This window comes from Triticum urartu, chromosome 4 (genome assembly GCF_003073215.2).
Source record: "Triticum urartu cultivar G1812 chromosome 4, Tu2.1, whole genome shotgun sequence".
Taxonomy (NCBI): Eukaryota; Viridiplantae; Streptophyta; class Magnoliopsida; order Poales; family Poaceae; genus Triticum; species Triticum urartu.
Window position 1 is genome coordinate 608,432,594 of NC_053025.1, and position 20,160 is coordinate 608,452,753.

The 20,160-nt window shown below is 44.1% G+C and overlaps 2 protein-coding genes and 1 pseudogene across 3 annotated transcripts; 2 read left to right on the forward strand and 1 right to left on the reverse strand.

Annotated features, from left to right (window-relative positions):
* The first annotated feature begins 622 nt into the window (after window positions 1–622).
* Window positions 623–6,558, forward strand: LOC125553166 (conserved oligomeric Golgi complex subunit 2). The gene is made up of 12 exons (XM_048716952.1): window positions 623–1,229; window positions 2,073–2,279; window positions 2,714–3,050; window positions 3,151–3,312; window positions 3,684–3,783; window positions 3,869–4,078; window positions 4,175–4,289; window positions 4,745–4,951; window positions 5,137–5,238; window positions 5,498–5,620; window positions 5,711–5,845; window positions 6,196–6,558. The coding sequence occupies exons 1-12, from the start codon at window positions 735–737 to the stop codon at window positions 6,307–6,309; spliced, it is 2,307 nt and encodes a 768-aa protein (XP_048572909.1). The 5' UTR covers window positions 623–734; the 3' UTR covers window positions 6,310–6,558.
* Window positions 6,559–6,712: 154 nt separating this feature from the next.
* LOC125553167 (RPM1-interacting protein 4-like) lies at window positions 6,713–10,056 on the reverse strand. 2 transcript variants are annotated; one of them, XM_048716954.1, is made up of 4 exons: window positions 9,771–10,056; window positions 7,991–8,485; window positions 7,640–7,822; window positions 6,713–6,923 (listed from the first exon to the last, which is right to left on the reverse strand). In XM_048716954.1, exons 1-4 carry the CDS (start codon window positions 9,771–9,773, stop codon window positions 6,891–6,893), a joined length of 714 nt encoding a protein of 237 aa, XP_048572911.1. In that variant the 5' UTR covers window positions 9,774–10,056; the 3' UTR covers window positions 6,713–6,890. The 2 variants fall into 2 exon arrangements, with proteins under 2 accessions (XP_048572911.1, XP_048572910.1); XM_048716953.1 differs by having other exon boundaries at window positions 9,490–10,009.
* Window positions 10,057–13,195: 3,139 nt separating this feature from the next.
* On the forward strand, window positions 13,196–18,226 carry LOC125553168 (annotated as a pseudogene).
* The last annotated feature ends 1,934 nt before the right edge of the window (window positions 18,227–20,160 follow it).

The window sequence follows — 20,160 nt, forward strand, 5'->3', positions numbered from 1 at the left end:
CGCCGGGGGGGGGGGGGGGGGGGGGGGGGGGGGGGGGGGGGGGGGGGGGGGAGGGAAGATCTTACAAGATTCGAAGGGAGTCATGAGCAAACGAACGAACGACATATGGACTCCCCATTTCGGAGTAGAGATTTCGGTCTATTAGTCCAACCAAAACGGCCTAGGTGCTATGGTTGCCCTCAAGAGCCGAAACATCATTTCCTAAGAATTTGCCAGTACAACATCTTTTCTTTCCTGGCAGGACAAAAAGGCACCGGATTTGATCCTCTGAAAAGGGGAATGTCTTATTTGCCGCTCGTAGTGACAACTGTCCACATATCGCACAAAGACGAGCCAAGCAACTGGGCCGGCCTATTTAGTAGGTTTCGTTCCCTGGGTTTTCCGGTTTCGGGAACCCTATAGAAGGTTATGGTCCAGTTTTTTTTTCCATTCTTTCTTTACATCTTTTTCGATTTTCCCTTTTTATGAAGAAAAAACAGAAAAATGTTTGAAAATTTCATATTTTTTTGAGACAAGTTTGAAAATTTCATAAGTTCGGTTTTGTAAATGCCGAAGAGCAGGAGGACTAGGACCCACCACCGTTAGCAAGCCCAACCAGTAACCCGGGCCGACGGTCCACTCCATCCTCCGTAGCAGAAGAAATGGAGCGTCGTCCCGTCGCCGCTACCCGCTAGATCTCCGTCCAGTCCAAACCCACCGCACTCCCTCCCCTCCGCCCAGATCCACCTCTCGCCATGGCGGATCTCGCCGCCGCGGCGCCGCGCGCGCCCGCCCCGCCGCAGCCGCCGCCGCCGGCGGCGGCGGCGGCCAAGGACCTCTTCGGGGAGACGATCGAGGCGCACCCGCCGTGGTTCCGGCCGGAGGCCTTCCTGCGCGCGGGCTTCGACGCGGACGCCTACGTCGCCGAGCTGCGCTCCTACGTGCCCCTCGAGAGCCTCGCCGCCGAGCTGCGCTCCCACCTCGCCGCCCTCCGCGCCGAGCTCGTCGGCCTCATCAACCGCGACTACGCCGACTTCGTCGGCCTCAGCGCCCGCCTCAAGGGCGTCGACGCCGCCGCCGCCCGCATGCGCGCCCCGCTCGCCGACCTCAGGGACAAGGTCGCTGCCTTCCGCGCCGCCGCCTCCGCCGCGCTCGCCGCCCTCCGCGCCGGCCTCGAGCAGCGCGCCGCGGCCACGCAGGCGCGCGAGCTCCTCGAGCTGCTGCTCGACACCTCCCACGTCGTCTCCAAGGTATCCGATCTCGGCCTTGCTCCGGCCTTAAACAAACGCCAATGTGGCTAATTCGCTGCTCTGTACCTCAGTTTATACCACTGGTGCTGGATCCGACTGCATAACTAGTAGACTATATCATCTGCCATTCTGGGTTGTCCCTGCATACCGATGCTTCATCTCATTCACCTCACTGCAGTTTCACCACCTAGTAGTATAAATGATCACATGTCCTTTGCGTACTTATCATCTGAATTGTGTCATATCATGAAGCTAGAATAAATGATCATATGTCATTGCATACTTATCCAATTTTGCATCAATATCAAAATTCTAGTATAAATGATCATGTATTCATATGTCATATCATACTTGTCATCGGAACACATTGTAATGCGGCGAATTTTTTTCCTGGCAATAAAAGAAAATCTCTGCCATTCGAACCGTTGACCATCCAGATTTTTCTATCAAGCTTGGCACTAAAGCAAGTGTGATAATACATGTTCACCAATTTGTTCCTGCCCTCGTTTCATTTTTAGGTGGAAATTTTGCCCATTGTTTCTGAAATCTAAATGCCAATGTAGCTAGTTCATTAACACTGCTGGGTCTGACTGCATAAATAAATTACCGACTAAAATTTCATACTCAGTATAAATGCTCACATGCCACTGCATACTTATCGAAATTTGTGGTGCGGCGTATCATGATGCTGAGATTTTCTTCCAATGAAATAACTCCTCTGCCTTGTCATCAGTTGATCCTCCAGAATTATTTCATCAAAGCAAGTTTGATATGTGTTTACCAAATTGCTTTAGCTCATGTCGTGTTGTTTACGAAACCTAAAGGTTTGTTTTGTTCATTCAGGTTGAGAAGCTGATCAAGGAATTACCAACAGCACCATCTGATTCATCAGATGTTGAAGATCGTTCAGTTGATAAGGGCTACCCTGGCAATGATACTACGTCACCAAATGTGGAGGCAGGGACAGATGTCAGAGAAACACAAAGCATTCTCTTAGAAAGAATCGCAAGCGAGATGAACCGACTCAAATTTTACATCAGCCACGCACAGGTTTGTGCCAACAGATACTACCGGTCCTTGCCTCCTTGGGCATCTCTAGCTTCTAATATATAGAGAGAGTTTTTCTATGGTTTATGTATATTGTCAAACAGAACCCTAGGAAAATTACAATGTAAAATGGTTACAGTTAGTTCACACGAAAATATTTGGTAGTTGTGTCACCCTTGAAAGGGCAGTATACATTGTCATCATAATACGTGTAATCGTGTCTTAATAAAGTACGAGAAATAGCCAGTTGTATTTCATGGCCATGATTAAGTTCATTCACTTCTTGAAGTTTTGTGCTAGAACCTTATTCTCAAACTGCCAAAGTACCAACCCAATTTTTTTTTGGCAGCACTCATTTTATGTCTAACTGGATACATCATACACATTTTAATGCAACATATATATGATTCTTATTCTGTTACATTATGGCAGTGCAGAACCTTCCTTTTATTGAGAACATGGAGAAGAGGGTCCAAGGTGCTACAAAACTACTTGATGGTAGCTTGGAGCGTTGCTTTGTGGTTGGTCTAGAACATCGGGACGCAAAAGTAATATACAACTGCTTGCGCGCTTATGCTGCCATTGACAACACATCTTCAGCTGAAGAGCTTTTCCGTACAACAGTGGTCTCCCCATTGATTCAGAAAATTGTCCCTCAAAACTATGCAAAAGCTGTTTCTGGGGTATCTTCTGACGACCTGGAGGATGACTATGAGCAGATAATGAAATGTGTAGAGAAAGATTGCAAATTTATTTTGGAAATATCTTCATCAGGTAGTTGTAAATTCTGTTACTTAATATTCTGATGAAGCCTAAATGCTGCATATGGACTTATAGATAGATAACATCTTATTGATTTTTGTTTCATTTGCAGCAAACTCTGGACTTCATATTTTTGATTTTCTGGCCAATTCAATACTCAAGGAAGTCCATTCTGCAATCATGAAGGGAAAGCCTGGGGCCTGTTCTCCTGGAAAACCTAAAGACTTCCTGAGAAACTACAAAGCGAGCTTAAAGTTTCTTGACTTTCTTGAAGGTATGCTTAATTATTCTGTCATAAAGTGGTTTGTTTTCTGTGATTTGGTCTGCTAAATCTACTAGAGTACTATGATTGCCTGCAAAGCGTGCTATTGTATGTTTTTGATAGTGTGTGTGTACTGACAATTAAATTGGTGAAAGGGAAGGAGGTCGTTGCTCAGCTGAGCAAGTAATGTCTCTAACACCTTGATATGTAATCAAGTGCTAGAATCAGCTAGCAATGGTGTTGGCATTGAAGTTTGCATTGTATCTTATTACTTGTTGTGTTACAGAGAGTTGCAGAGCTCAACACATCTCCATTTCTAAGTTCTATGAGGATGATGCTTACAATTATTTGAACTCATGGTTGACCTATTATTTTTTCTGTAGGCTACTGTCCTTCCAAGTCTGCTATAACAAAGTTCCGCTCTGAGCCTGCTTACACAGATTTCATGCGACTGTGGCATGTTAGTGTCTACTTTTCACTGAGGTAAGCATAAATATCTCTGTTAGTGTTATACACGCACTTCAGAACTATGTTTCTGACTTCATTTCTACTGGTTCAACTACACAAGATTCCAGGAAATTGCTGGTGGTCTTGATGGTGCTCTTACAGCCACAATTAGCCCTGTCGGAGTGAATGAGAACCAAATGAAGCAGAAGACATTATTGTTGAAGCAAAGTATTAAGCTATTAGAAAGCTTGCAGTCCTGCTGGAGTGATGATGTTCTTGTTTTCTCTCACTCTGATAAATTCCTCCGATTGTCCTTGCAGCTTATTTCAAGGTATAACTATCACAAATGATATTTTCTAACTTGCTTTTCATGATTTATCATCCGGAGGCTGACCTTTTATTTTTCTCCATGTCCTTGCACAATAAGGTATACAACATGGCTTTCTTCTGGTCTGGCTGCACGTAATGCTTCTGATGGGAGCTCGAGTTCTCCTGCAGATTCTGAGTGGGCACTCTCTGTACCTGTGGAAGATTTCATATATGTATGTCGCATCTATAGAATTATTTGAAGTCTTACCATGTCATTTCAGTGACCAAGACCTAGCACTTCTCAGTACTGAATCATCTTAGCTGCGTACACCATGTGTTACTCTTTTGAGTGTATGCTTTCGTTTCAAGTTAGTGATTTATGATATTAAGTTGACAATAAGGTGATTAGTTGACTCCATGCTAAAGATTTAGTGCTCAGGTCAGTGTGAAGCTGACTGGCTGGCTACTTGTACTTTAGCTTTACCAGCATCATACATGGCGGGATTCATATTAACAACTGCGAGGCAATAAAAGGGCAAGGTGCAGCTTTCCTGTTGTCCTGGCCTGTCCTTCCGTAGTCCTTGTTACATTCTGAATATGCTAACAATGTTGAGCAGACCGCTTAGCAGTTTATAGGCTCGACAGTTTTTTTCCTTTGGATTTAAGTGTTACTATCATTGATGTGCAGGTAATGCATGATGTAAATGCTGTAATTGGCGAGCTTTCAGAATCAGGCGACTTTGTGGGACGTGTGAATCAATTGCTAGCATCGTGCCCCATTGAAGTACTTACCCTTGTGAAACAAAGTATATTGCAAGCTGTTGAGCCTTTGAAGGAATTGTTGCCTAGCATAATGGATGTCATGATTGGGGTCATAGTTAAAAGGTCTAATGAGGTGAGTAGACCGATGCCAACAGAAGGGCAATACTATCATCATACATATCTTTTATTCTGGCATGGAATATTGCTAAATATAGGAGCTAATGTTGCATTTGTAAATAATTTTATTCAATGGAACATTTAAGACCACGTTCCTCTTGTTCTCTGATTGTAACTACATTGTTTTTTAATTGATTGTAGGATCTGAAACACCTGAAGGGAATAACGGCCACGTATAGGATGACCAATAAACTTCCTGTGAGGCATTCTCCGTATGTGTCTGGGATTTTGCATCCACTTAAGGTGAATGAACTACCATGTTTGGTTTTCTGTTTGTGTTCAACCGACAGCATTTTAGCTTAAAATTTCTGAGTTTATTGCTCTCTCTTCTGAGAAAGTAGGTCATATTACATTTATTAGTTTTATGGTCTGCATTTGAGTTATGGTCATATGCCTTTTTTGTGTGCTGTAATTTATTGGCCCTGTTTCAACTTCTATAACATATTCATGTGCTGTTTTCATTTCATGCTATTTCATTATGAGCTTTCCTTTGTGTTCTTAGGTGTTTCTTGAAGGAGATCGTGTGCACTATTTATCAGAAGATGATAAAACTAAGCTGCGCCGTGGATCGACAGATAAGATCACGGCAACTTATTATGACATGGTATCTGAAGTAGTCAATGTGGTAAGTATAAGGATTGCCTGCCTGCCTTTGAAATTTCAGTTCTACCTTTCTACCTAAGAGTTACTCAGATTGTATCTTCTCAATATGAAGGCAAGGAAAACTGAATCTTCGTTGCAAAGACTGCGCCAAGGACAACAAAAACGAATAGGCGGTAGTACTGATGCCTCAGATAACATCATATCTGACACCGACAAGATCTGCATGCAGCTATTCCTTGATATTCAGGTCCACTAACTGTCTTTTTACCCTCATGCTCATAAATCATATAGATCCATCTTTCATCAACTGTTTTTTTCTTTTGGTGTGGCGTTCCCCCTTTTGGTTCTTTCTATGTACAATATTCTTTCCCTTACCAGCTTCATCAAACCTGAACTCCATTTTCTGCATGCGAGACTTGCAACATTGGCAATCTCTGCTACACTACACACAGAAAGGCTTGTATTTAGGAGAACAGAGAACATAGCAGACAACGTGTTGAGGCAGCTTATGTGATTAAACATGTTTAGAAAGTACATGTGTATCAGACGTGCATTGTGCTGTCGCTGACACATTGTTTCACGTGCATTGTTCTGCAGGAATATGCGCGGAACCTTCGTACCCTGGGAATAGACGCGAGAGAAATCGAATCCTACAGGTCTCTCTGGCAGTGCGTCGCCCCTAAAGACAAGCAAGATAGCATCCAGTTTTGATGTAAAACATACTGTCAGTACATAGAACATGTTGCCTATAGGTCCTTGGGATTGCGTAGATATGTCTGGTGTTGTTCATTAGGTTGGAGATTCGTGAGATTTATACGTGGTAGAGTGCTGGACCTTGATCGCTGTCATTGTTTGAATTTACTAGCCTGTCACCTCCAGAATCCAGATTTTACAATGATATATTCAAAACGTGTATCACACCTTTTCTCCCTGAATAACCATATGAATTTTACCAGACAATCTGCTCAGCTGTTGTACGATCAGAATATCAACTATTGTCTGTAAATGCAAGGCCTTTTGATTCTTTTTCATGGCTTGTGACAAGTTTTACAAATCGTCCTTATTTCCCAACCTGCTTCCCCTTTAATCCAGCAATGAGACAATTGTTGCAAAATTCAGGAAACCAACCACTGATTACAAATGCTCAAAAAAATGCTGAATCACAGCCTTGCGAATAAGTCATGCTCCGATACATGTCTCGCTATAACATAACATCTCAACAAAATAACAGATTTGGCTACTCATTTCACAACGATACAATCGCCACAGGTATGTTACAGACAGGGTGGGTGTCACTTCTTGAACCAGCTGAAGCATGAGCAGCCCTGAAAAAGAAGTAGACATGCACCATCTATTAGATGCGATTTATTGACACTATCACATTTTCAATGAACTGAACACGACTGAATTGCTACCATAAGCAACTACTGTACCGCATAACACAACCCTTAACAACCAGAAGTCCAGAAGTAACATTGCTGGGTTGGTACTTAATATTTTTGCAATTATTCTGCTAAGGAACTGTATATTGCAATGTTGGAGATGAAGCAAGCAATTATCTTAGGTATCTAGGTGCACTATCTTGCATCTCAATGGCCAATGCTTGAAGCGGTGAAAACTAGTTCCACAAGCAAAACAAGAGAATCTTTACTCCACATGTATGACAACATTTGTGGTGAAACCAACATCAACAAAACTACAAAAGCATGGCGGAACTGCTGACTTTGTATTCAATATTTTGCGACAATTATTCAAAGGAACTGTAGTTTGCACCGCTGAAAATAACTAGTGCTTGGCCAATTTTCAGTTATTGTGGAACTAAGCATGGCGGTATGATCTCTAAAAGCAGTGGAGATGGAAGCAATCAATTATCTTAGGTATCTATACTAGGTGCACCATCTTGATTCTCAATGGCCAATGCTGCTGATATTAAAGCGGCGAAAACTAGTTCCACAAGCAAAATAGGGAATCTTTACTCCACATGTATGATAATAGTTTTGGTGAAACCAGCAGCAGTACACAAAATTAAAAGCAGACTCACCGAAGATTCATATCTGTCCCCTTGGTTGTAGCGGTCCTTGTATGCATGGCTGGTGCCGACAGTATCCGCACCGGACTGCTTCTCCTCCCTCACCTTCTCAAATATGTCAGTGAAACCTTCACCGGTCGAAGGATCTTTCTCATCCCAGTCTCCAAACTTTGGCACAGCTGATCCTCTCTCGGGCTGCACGTGCAAAAATCACACAACAGCACTTCAGAAAGTACACGTACCAGCAGTAATACTCATAATGCAATTACATTCTGCCTAATATATATTATTTCATTCATAGTCAGTATAGGAAAAGAACGGTTTTCATTTGACTGAGACTCAAAGAAGCAGCTACGTCTTTACCGTTTCATCGCCGCGCCCGGTTGGCCTCATCTTGGACCTTCCAGGTGTGGTGGGAGCAGAACCCCTACGATCCGCAATAGGAGATGAAACCCCACCTTTGTTTGCAAGCCTTGCCTGCTGCCGAGGATGGATGGGTGACCTCTCATTGCTTGCTTTCCTCGCAGCGCCGTCGTAGTTGGTCTGGTCACCATATCTGTGGTTAGGTGACTCGGCATGCGTTTTCCGGGCAGCGGCCTCGTGGCGATGGAGGTCGTCTTCTCGGGTGGCACGCCTTTCGTCCCTGTTCTTCCGCAGCCCCGGCTCGGACCCCGGCCTCAAGGGGGAGGCCTTGACCGAAGGTGGGTCGTTCGAGGGTGCCTGTGCAGCGCCTTCATTGCGATCGTTTTGGTTGACAGGCCTCCCCGGAGATTTGCCCATGCGGGCGTTTTCGAAGTACTGCGTGTAGCCTTGGCCTTCGTCCTCCCAGTTCCCAAATTTAGGAACTCCTTGATGTTGCTGGTAAGGTTGAACAAGGAAGCAGTTTATTAGTATTACCATGTGATGAGCAGATTAAATTAAGACGCGTAATTTTTTAGGCAAGGCACTTGGCATACTAAATGGACTCCAGAGACCAGAAGCACAACTGGACAAAGAGATAAGATAATGGTTCAGAGCATACAGAATACTGAACCTTGTAATCTACTCTGAACACAAGATTATGATAGGATAATGGAGTATTCCTTGAGCATGTTAATCTACTCTGAACACAAGATTATGATAAGATAATGGAGTACAATACAAGATGTTACCACTTGAGCATGTTTTGTTTCATATAAGTATAACACACACACACACACACACACACACACACACATGAATAAGATGTAGAGGGGAGTTCCATTTGACTAATCATCACTAAAATAAGGATTGCTATTTGACCTCGCCTGATAGCATAATGTTTGCTCATTTCAGTCTTGTTGTGTCAACTGCAGTTTTGTTCAACCAATCATATTTTCATCAGATCAAATTGTACTAGTGGCCTAGTGCATAAGACAACTAAGACAACCCAAACAAGCTTTGGCACCAACTATCCTTGTACCACGGGATACGCAACAAAATCACATTTCTGGATGCACAAACAGAAAGACTAGATCTTGGTTGCCATTTTGGTGAAAATGAAAAATCGGCACATTGATTCCATGGAGAAGAAATTGACGCAATCTGTCTCCCCACCAGCCAGCCAGGCAGCAAGCAGAGTATGACAAGTTGGTCAAACCATCTGAAGGGGAAGAAAGGGAAGGGCATCTCTGCCATCCGAAGGCGATTCCTTCCAAGAAGAAATCCCACATGGCGCAGACGGCAAGAGGGAGCGGCGGCCGCCCAAAAGAAGAATCTTCCCTACGACACCAGTCAGCCCACGGATCCGAGCAAACACGGCCACCCCACGTCCCCTCCCCCACCTCGGAGACAGCAGCGGCGAGCCTGCCAACCAACCAATCATGAATGGAGCGAGGACTTACGGCCATTTCCGCCGGAGAAGGGCGTCGGCGGCGAGTCCGTCACGCGTCGGTGCGCTCGCCCCTGCCGGCCTCCTGGATGGATGGATGGATGGGATTCAGAGAAGAAGCAACCGCCGCGTCGTTCAAGGGATGAGGAGGAGGAAATCGGGAGGGCCAATAGGAGGGCGGCAGCAGGGGAGGGGGTAGGAGGAGGAGGAGGACCGGACTAGCGAGACTAGGCGAGGGAGAAAAGGGAGTAGCTGGGAGAGGAGAGGAGGGGAGAAGAGTCGTGGTTGTTTGACCATTATGGCGTCGGATCCTTCTTCTTCTTGCTGCTGCTGCTGCTGCTTCCTGTCGCTTGCCTGCCCGCCTACCTCCCCCGGCTTCCCCGCCGCCGCGCGCCGCTGCCGGATGCGGTGGTGGACTGGTGGATGATGGGTGATGCGGTGGAGCCGGAGTCGAGTAGAGGTTGTGGTGGTGGCTCCGTCCTGCACGGCTCCTACGGCGGGCCTCCCCCTGTTCCTAGTTCCTACTATACCTATCGCCTTAATAATACTGCCTGCTGCTGTGCTGGAGGGAGGGAGTAGTCTCCATCAATCATGGTGTGGTGTCCGTCTTAACTTTGGCTAGCTAGCTCTGCCGGTAACCTATCGTTAACCTATCGTCTTAACTGGCTGACTGCTTCTTGCCATACTAATGTGGAAACAAGAAATCATATTTACCGTTCATGTAGTATCTAGCATGCATGTTGGTGAATTTTAGCTTTACTTTGTGGAGTGTTACATTCGTCTTTTTTTTTTACTTAAGTGTTACATTCAGATAATACTACACACACGGGGCAAAAGCGACGGACTTTCACCGACCACCCTTCGTTGCGTGCCCTTCTCTTAAGAGCAATGCTACACCTACGTAAACCTGGCTACGTAACTTACGCAATAAGTAATAACAAGCGTGGATGATTAGGATTGGTCTTTGGGTGAGGCCGGGGCCCACCGGCCTGAATACAGGGGGGATGTTTAGATTAGACACAAGGTTTCGTAACTGTACGTAGGTTCTTTCGTACGTGTAGGATTTTCGCTTCTCTAAATGCCCTTCCCCGTCCCACCCAATTTTCATTAGTGGCCCTGCCTCACTTCCTAACCACCTCATAATCCCCCGGTAAAGTCCGGTTAGTCTAGCATCTCTTGTTACATTCGGTGACGCGCCCACAAGCACCCTGTGTGAGTAGGGGTCGCAGCCGCCGGGCCGGATCTGGGCTCTGCGGGCTGGCGGCCTCGGATTAGATGGCGCGATGGTGCACACACACATTGCCGGGGCAACGAGGGTGCGAGTGCCGCAATGGCGTGTAGTTGCAGGAAGTCGGCCCTGTCCTGGGCTCCTGCGGGCCTGTGGCTGGGGGTCAATGGCTTGGTGCGCAGGCGCCGCCCAGCGCGGAGGATTCGCTAGCATTGCTGCCTAGCATGGGCGTGGTGTGGCGTTGTGGGGGGCACACCGACTAGATTTGGGCTCAACTCATTGTGTTGGAGGTTCGAGGCAATAACTACTCTGTCTTGCCTCTAGTGGGTGTGTGGCGGTAGGGGTGGGCAGGCCGACCAGGCCCCACGCGCCGCCAGCGTACTCGTTGCGTAGGGGGTGCCTGGTCCAGTGGAGGTACTTGTTGGCCTTGGCCGGCAGTGTGGGCGTGGTGGTTGTGCTGCTCCAGATGAAAGCCTGGTCGGTGCTTGTCGGCCGGCGGCGACGTTATCCTCCTTGGAGGCGTCGTTGGGCAGATCTATACATCCCCGGCTCCCGGATAAAGATCTCTGAGCGAAAGCCTAGATCCTGCTGCAGGGTCGGGCATTGTCATCATCTTCAGCGTTTTTTCCCCTCTTTAGGGCGTTGTCTTGAAGAGCTTTGTTCCATTGATGCTTCCCGCGGGTTGGACGTGCATGCCATTGCGTTCGGTTGATGTTTGTCCGTCAATGTGTGCGGTTAGGCTTCTATGACAACGATGTCGGAGACGTCACTATGAAGATGCATACAAGGTTAGATCGGATAGTTACCAACTTTGAGTTGCAGCGGAAGAACAGTTGGCATAGATCGTTCTTGAAGTCCCTCTAACCATACACGGTAATCCCTTGAACCATGCACAATGATCCCTCGAACCGTACACGGTAATCCCTTGAACCATCCACAATGATCCCTCGAACAAAAGACCGAAAGCCCGACCTCTCTACGTGTTGCACGCGTACGGGCTTCACAATCCGGTAGTGCTTCGCCGTCCAGAGCTTTGCGTCACCGAAGAACTAGAGGAGGGAGAAGAGAACTCACATGGCTTCTCAATTACGAGGACTAGAAAATAGTAAAATTAGTTCAAGTCTAGATCAAGAAGGGGAGAGCTAGAGAGGGGGGCGCCCGAGATCAAAGGGACTTGTTTCTCTAGTGCCCCCCCCCCCTCAAGTATATATAGGTGGAGGGGCGGAGGGGCCACTGACTTGGGGAGGGCTCGTCCCCTTGACACAACGGCCTAGGGAGATGAGTCCCTCTCCAACTAGCCCCCCTCCCAAAGCTTGTCCAACAAGCTAGGGGGCGCGACCTTCGTATTGGACTCATAGGCCCATTAACTCTCCCCTATTAGGCCTAATTAGTATTTTTCTTTAGCCCATTGGCATTAAATAAATCCTAGGGACCTCCCGGATCATTACCAGAGCCATCTATTATTTATATTAGGTCCCCGAAAATATTTTCTACCTATATATCATTATCCGATATTACCCGATATTCCCGTAAACCCTTCCGGTAACCCCAAAACACTTAAGGTTACTCTCAAAACTATTTCGGTAATATTTTTTCATATCTCCCACTCCCGTGTGAAGATTTTTCCGAAATCATAAACTTTTTTTTTCAAATTCATGAATATTTTATACAAATCTGCAAACATTTTTAAAAACCATGATTTTTTTTACAAATCTGTGAACATTTTTGAAACCCGTGAATATTTTTTGTATCGAAGAACATGTTTTGAAATTTGGGAACATTTTTAGAACTTCACGAACATTTTCTTGAAATGCATGAATGTTATTCGAATTCATGCATTTTTTGTATCAGCGAACACTTTTTGAATCGATGAAGTGTATTTTAAAAAATTTGGAACAATTACCGAAATTTCCGAACATTTTTCCTTTTTTGTGAACACTTTTAAAAAATCCATGAACATTATTTGAATTTGCAGAAAAAATTAAACCAATGAACAATTTTTGAATACACAAACATTGTTCAAAATTGTGAACATTTTTTTCAAAGTCGGGACACTTTTTTAATGCACGTAGTACATTTTATGATTTTTTGAACATTTGTTTTTTCTGAATTCACAGTCATTTTATGATTTGTTGAACTTTTTTTTTAATTCGCAAATATTTTGAATTTGGTTGTACAGAGAGGATAGCTTGAGGATGCAATTATGCCACAGTGGCAAGCACCAGTGATAAGTAGTACTCCCTCCATTTCATAATGTAGTGCTTATAGATTTTTGTAAAAGTCAAACTTTACCAACTTTGACCAAGTATATAGAAAAAATTGTCTACATTTACAATATCAAACATGTGCATTCTGAAAATATAACTCACGATGTATCTAATGATATGCATTTGGTATTCTAGATGTATCTATTTTTTTTAATAAATATGATCAAAGTGTAATGTTTGATTTTTATAAAAATCTATAGGCACTGCATTATGTAACGGAGGGTGTAGCGCCACTGAGTCAGGGTCAGTAGAAGCTCCGTCTTTCTTATCCACCCCGTTCTACTCTCCCGCGGTCCGCAGATTCTTGATCTGAGTTTCTCGGGCGAATTGCTTATTGGATTTCTTCTTCTCCTTCTTCCTCTGAGTAGTTTTTCCCCTCCCCTTCTCGCTGTAACCGGTCCTTTGGAGCTCCGTTAATCCCTGCGCCGGCTCTCCTGGATCTGATGCTGAATAAGGAGGGAAGCTGCTGCCGCTGCCGTCGCCGCCGAGCTGCTTGTTCCGCTGAAAAACACCACCTTTCCCGTGCGCGACGGAGGCGGAATCCGCTCGGCGTTGACTTCGTCCTTCCTCGCATAGCCAAGGTATTCATGTGTTTTTTTTTGAATCTAAGGTATTCGTGTGTTAATTAATCTTCCGTAAAGAAATATAACACCGTTTAGATCACTACCTTACTAATCCTTTTTACATTTTGAATAAAACATAGCATCTTGTCATGTGAAGTGTACATCTTGGTAAAAACACCTGTTGGAGAAGACATACTGAAAACAGCTTGCATCCTCAAGCCTCTTACGTTTCTGGTGAAAACAAATTGGTCAAAGTAGCCACCGCCAACAAGTGGCACGGTAATTAGTTCTCATGGTCACCTTAAAATGAAGTCATTGCTCTTTTTTTAGATCATCATTGTTATTGTTAAGGGTGCTCCACTCATTTCGTTTGCAGTGATTGCAATTTGCAAATGGACCGTGAAGCCTGTACAAGCCACAATGTCCTTGAGAGGATTCTGCTCGATGAAAGCGCAGAGCCCACAAACCTGCCGTTATCACTTTTGGAAGACATCACAAATTGTTTCTCCCTTGATCACCAAATTGGCAGCGGCGGATTTGCGGTGGTTTATAAGGTATCACACAACTATATCTATTCAGCTTCCCTAGTCTTAGCCACAGTTGATTTAAAAACTAAGCATATGTATCAGATATTCAAACCACCACACACACATGAGTTGTTTTTAACAATCTATTTTGTCACCGTAGGGAGTGGTCGGGAAAGGTACGGTTGCTGTGAAGAAGCTGTCAAACACGTATGGTGTTCATGAGAATAAATTCCAGGAAGAGATTAAGTGCCTGATAAAGGCCAAGCACAAGAATATTGTACGGTTTCTGGGGTATTGCGCTGACGCGCAAGGTAAAATGAAAGAGTACGAGGGGAATCTTGTCATGGCAGAGGAACGAAACTGGCTGCTATGTTTTGATTATGCATGCAACGGGAGTCTCGATAGACACATTACCGGTAGGATGACATCGTCTATTCCCATCTTTGTTTAATCTGTTAAAGGTTATTAAATACACAACATGGTGTATACTTATTTTACCTAGTATTCATAGATTAACATGACATTATAGCCATGTACCTAAAGTACGTAAGAAACTACAAATCCTGGCTGCTCCTTGTGTGCAGATGCAACTTGTGGACTTAATTGGAGGAAGCGGTATCAAATAATCAGGGGGGTGTCTACAGGTTTAGTTTTTCTCCGCGAGAAGGGTATTCTTCACTTGGACCTGAAGCCGGCTAATATATTGCTAGACAGTCACATGGTACCCAAAATTGCTGATTTTGGTCTATCAAGATGCCTTAGTCAAGCACAAACCTGTGCTATTACTCAAAATATATTTGGAACAAAGTAAGCCAGTCTTTTTGAAAGCTCTTCGTTTTGTTAGGCACGACGACTTTACATTTATCTGCATATTTATTGTCGGGGCTTTATGAATGTTCCTACAGAGGATATATGGATCCAGAATACATCAGATCAGGCCAAATTGGATTCGCGTCAGATGTATATAGCCTTGGCGTTATAATCATGGAGATACTGACAGGAGCAAGGAGGTATTGCAAAGATGAGCATGTAAGAATGAGTTAGGCGTTTGCCCCAAGTTGAACTATAGATTTTGACATAATTGTGTTACGCTTTAACTTAGCAAAATATCTTCCCTTTTTTTTTGTCTATACATATTTTATGGAAACAATCCCTTAGAGAGGTGTTCGACTTATGGGGCATGGATCTACCCATTCGAATTCAAAACATGTGGCTCACATTTACATATACATGCATTCACCTCATTTGTTAAAAAAAATGTGTGCACTTCTGTACGAAATAAAGGCTATTTATATTTCTGGAAGTAACATGTAGTCCCTTAGGTATGCCACCTAAACAAACTGATCATTTTAAGATACCCCAAGTGAATTGCATGAAAATAAATCACAGGCGCACTTGTTTTTAGGTACCCATTTTCTGTGCGACAGACATAGGCAGTACATACACAAATTAAACTTAAAACATGTGAAAGAAAATAATTGTGGTCCTGTTTTTAGGATTCAAGCATTTTTTTCTCTAGTAGCTGTAATGTAATAACCACATATATCATTATAATAAATACTAACTCATGATTGCACCTTATAGGCAGTCGGAAGATGGATGGATCGATTGGGGGTATCAGAGGGGGACATGCAATTAGAACAAGTGAGAGTATGCAGTGAGATAGCGATAGAGTGCATGGACTTGGACCCAGCGAAGAGACCAGATGCATGCCATATAATTGATAGACTTGATAAAATTGAGGGTCCTGACAAATCAGACAAAACTGGCATCAACAATTCATTCACTGAGCTGCAGGTAAATTTACCAAGGGAACAATTTGAAGAAAGAGTTGGAAACCCTGCAGCTAAGAGCCTCCAAGCGGATGTCGAGGAACACTCTGAAATATTGGAAGATGCCGCAAAAACAATTGAAAGGCCTCATTTCCAAGAAGGCCAAGAGAAATTAGGCCAGTTATCATTATGTGGTGGGCAAGATACGATGGAAAAGCTCAACCGCCATGAAACAAGCAATTCTAGCTCTATATCTACTCTGTTCTATGGGTTTAGCATTTTGGACATGTACAACAAGACAGCATACAGGATTTTCGATAGGAACAACAGGCGTATATCAGAACAGTCACATTTTATAAATATCTTCACAACGGAGGAGCTCAGGCCAATAATAATGAGTAGTAATCTCATCAGAGAAGTTAACTCCGCTAAAGTTTACAAAGGCGTTGTTGATGATGCTCTGCTTGCAGTAAAGCAAATGTTTAATGCTGATGAAAAGCAATTAAAAAATGAAGTCATCATCCAGTCTCAAATCATACACAAGAACATTGCTTGTCTCATAGGTTGTTGCCTAGAAATGGATAACCCCATTCTGGTTTACGAGTTCCTCCCCAGAGGAACCCTTCATGACATACTTCACAGCGGCAGCAAGGTGCCTCTCAACTTGGATGTGCGTCTAAATATTGTTGCAGAACCAGCACAAGGGCTAGCCTACTTACATTCACAAGCTCGTACCAAAATCTTGCATGGTGATGTCAAATCAGCAAATATACTCTTGGATCATAACTTTGTGCCAAAGATCGCGGTCTTTGACCTATCGAGGTTGATTGCGAGAGATAATGAACGCACTTCCTTCGTCATCGGTGACATGACCTATATGGATCCAGTATACATGCAAACAGGTCAACTGACAGAAAAAAGTGATGTCTGCAGTTTTGGAGTCGTGATCTTGGAGCTCATTAGCAGGAAGCCCACCTATATTGACAGTGTTTGGTTAGTGCAGAGTTTCATTGAATTTCGCAGAGAAGGGAAGAAAGCAACCGAGCTCTTTGACAAGAAAATTGCAGTAACAACGAGAGATTTGGTGATCCTTGACTGTCTTGCAGAGATTGCTGTGGACTGTGTAACCTTGATGTGGATCAAAGGCCCACAATGACGGAAGTTGCAGAGCGCCTTGTCATACTGAATCGATCTCGTAGATTACATGCACGACATACGAGTGCTGACTATTCAGAGGAAACTGACATTAGTTCTTCATTTGCTGAGCAACGGAAAGTAGGTCACTTACCATGGGGAGTGCAAGATACAAACGGTCGTGGTGGAGGCAATTCTAGCTCTGTCTCTACTGGGTTTTTCAAGTTGAACAATTTGGATATTTTCAATTGGAAAGGGCGCAGAAATTTCAATAGGAACACCAGGCATACATTAGGAAAGTCACATTTTATAAAGATCTTCAGGAAGGAGGAGCTCAAGCCAATAATAAGGAGTGCCAATAGTATTGGAAGAGGTGCCTTTGGTGAAGTTTACAAGGGATTTATTGATAACACACTGGTTGCGGTAAAGATACCGATTAATTCCAGTTTGTTAGAGCATGCACAATTTCACAATCAGGTCATCAACATGTCTCAAGTCAGCCACAAGAATATCGTCAGGCTCATAGGTTGTTGCCGAGAAGCAGATCACCCCATGCTAGTGTTCGAGCTCGTCTCCAATGGTACCGTGAATGATATTCTTCATGGCGGCAATAATGCGCCCTTAAAGTTGGACGTGCGTCTAACTATTGTTGCAGAATCAGCACAAGGGCTAGCTTATCTGCATTCACAAGTTCGTATCAAAATCCTGCATGGTGATGTTAAACCGGCAAATATACTCCTGGATGAAAACTGTATGCCAAAGATTGCAGGCTTTGGCATATCAAGGTTGATTACAGGAGATAAGGAACACACTGATATCATCGGTGACATGTGTTATATGGATCCAGTGTACCTGCAAACAGGCCGGCAGACCTTGAAAAGTGATGTCTACAGTTTTGGAATTGTGATCTTGGAGGTCATTAGCAGAAAAAAGGCCACTCATTCTGATAATAACAACCTAGTGAGCAGTTTCCTTGAAGTTCACAGAGAAGGGAAGAAAGCAACCGAGCTGTTTGACAAGGAAATTGCAGTAACAACAGGAGATTTGGAGGTTCTTGACTGTCTGGCAGAGATTGCCGTGGAATGTATTAACCTTGATGTAGATCAAAGGCCCACGATGACAGATATTGCAGAGCGCCTACTCATACTGAATCGATCTCGTAGGCCAAAAATTGTTTGCCAATAAGTTGATGTGTATTGTGTGGTATGAACAATATGCATGTGGATGAATAAGATGGGCAACTATCGGCGTTGGATTTATTTTTCTGTCGTGCACAAAATCCTTGAAACACACACTGAAATACCATGATGTGTAATGCTTTCTCTCTTCGTTCAGAGAAATTTTCTGTAGATGAATACTACTTGCTGGGGACATATCAGACTATAGCTTTCGGACACCGCATGGCAAGCTGATGAGTCCAACATGGTTGTTTCCTTCTGAATGAACTGCTGGTGGACTATGCAGGGCACAACGGAGCAGGGGAGGTCGAGGCGGCGGCCTCAAGAGTTTGGCAACATCGATTGCGTTCACCTCGTATCGCTTGGGCGGCGAGGTTGCTCTCGATATTGTCGGCGGCGTCTCAAGCGTCACGTTTGGTGGATTGCAGGCACCTTCACCTTGTGGGAGCATCTAGGGCCGGCCCTGGGCCAGGGCAGCAGGGGCGACGGCCCGAGGCCCAGTGAAATTAGGGGCCCCGACCTGTAGGGTACAGTGTATATATATATAAGCCCATATGAATTGGCACAAATAAAAAAGCAAGGGGCTGTAGGCAGGGTCGCAGGGAGGCCCATCTCCAACAGAAGCCCAACTGCCAAGAGGCCCGAAGTCACGCCAGTTCGTTTTCTAGCCTATTCGTTTTCTCGCCAAGGGGCATAGAGGCAAGCGACTCTCCTCCTCCTCAGTCTGAACGCCGGTTCGTTTTCTCGCCTGTTCGCCTTCACAGATCGGCCGACCGGGCAACTGCGAGTCTTCGACAGCGGCTGCCGCCAGATGCATTCGCAAGGAATAGCAGGACACAAAGGTAAATCTCAAGATTAATTTCTCTTAGCCCTCAATCTTAATCTAGTGATTAATCTATATTCTTCTTTTTACAACAGTAGTGTTCTTGGAGTAGAGTTCGATCTGTTGTTGACGACTTGGTGCTGGACTTCTTGTTTCCTTGATGATTGAATATGGATAGTTGCAGCCCGAAGAACACAAATTTTCACTGATTTATTGCAATATTCAGCCTTCAAGTGCCTTCAATCCTTTTCTTGCAAACATGCTGCCCAAAAAACATTTACCTGGTTTCCAGAAAAGAACAAAGAGGAAAAGAAGAGATAAGTTTATTGGAACTCAGAAGGGAGCTATGCGTAAATTTGCTGTGAGGAATGACACTACTGATAATCTTGATGAATTAGATGGCAATGGTGCTGAAGAACAACAACTTGCTAAGAATGAGACCACAATTGTGGAAAACAATGCCCATGAGACTCCTATAAATTTGAGTGGCCGTGAGAATCCTAAAAGTGTTGATGAACAAGGATCTTCTCCTTTTGATATCTATGACCCTAGAAACTGGGACGCTCTTGATAATAAAGCAAGAGATATTCTGATTGAAAAAGGGCCTACAAGGGAATACAATCTTGTATTCGAAACGGATAATGTTGGAAGACATTTTTCGTACGCTTACTACTCAAGAAAGCTTAGTAATGGGGAGGTCAGTGATCGGAAGTGGTTGGTGTACTCGAAACATGTGAATAAAGTTTACTGTTTTTGCTGCAAATTGTTCAAGTCTGAAAGTAGCAAAAGTTTACTAGCATCTGAAGGACTAATGGACTGGAAGCATCTAAGTGAGAAGCTCAAACTTCATGAGAATAGTGTTGAGCATATCACTAACATGAATACTTGGAATGAGGTAGACTGAGGCTAAGTAAAAATGTGACAATTGATAAAGATCTACAGCAAGAAATTGCAAAGGAGAAAGAGCGATGGAGACAAGTTCTGATTAGAATTGTTGCTGCAGTGAAGTTTCTTGCCAAGCATAATTTGGCTTTTCGAGGATCAAATGAGAAACTATACCAAGTTAGCAATGGAAACTTTTTGGGAGTAATTGAAATGATAGCAGAATTTGACCCAGTTATGCAAGATCATCTTAGGCGCATTCAAAATAGTGAAATTCACTATCATTATCTTGGGCATAAGATTCAGAATG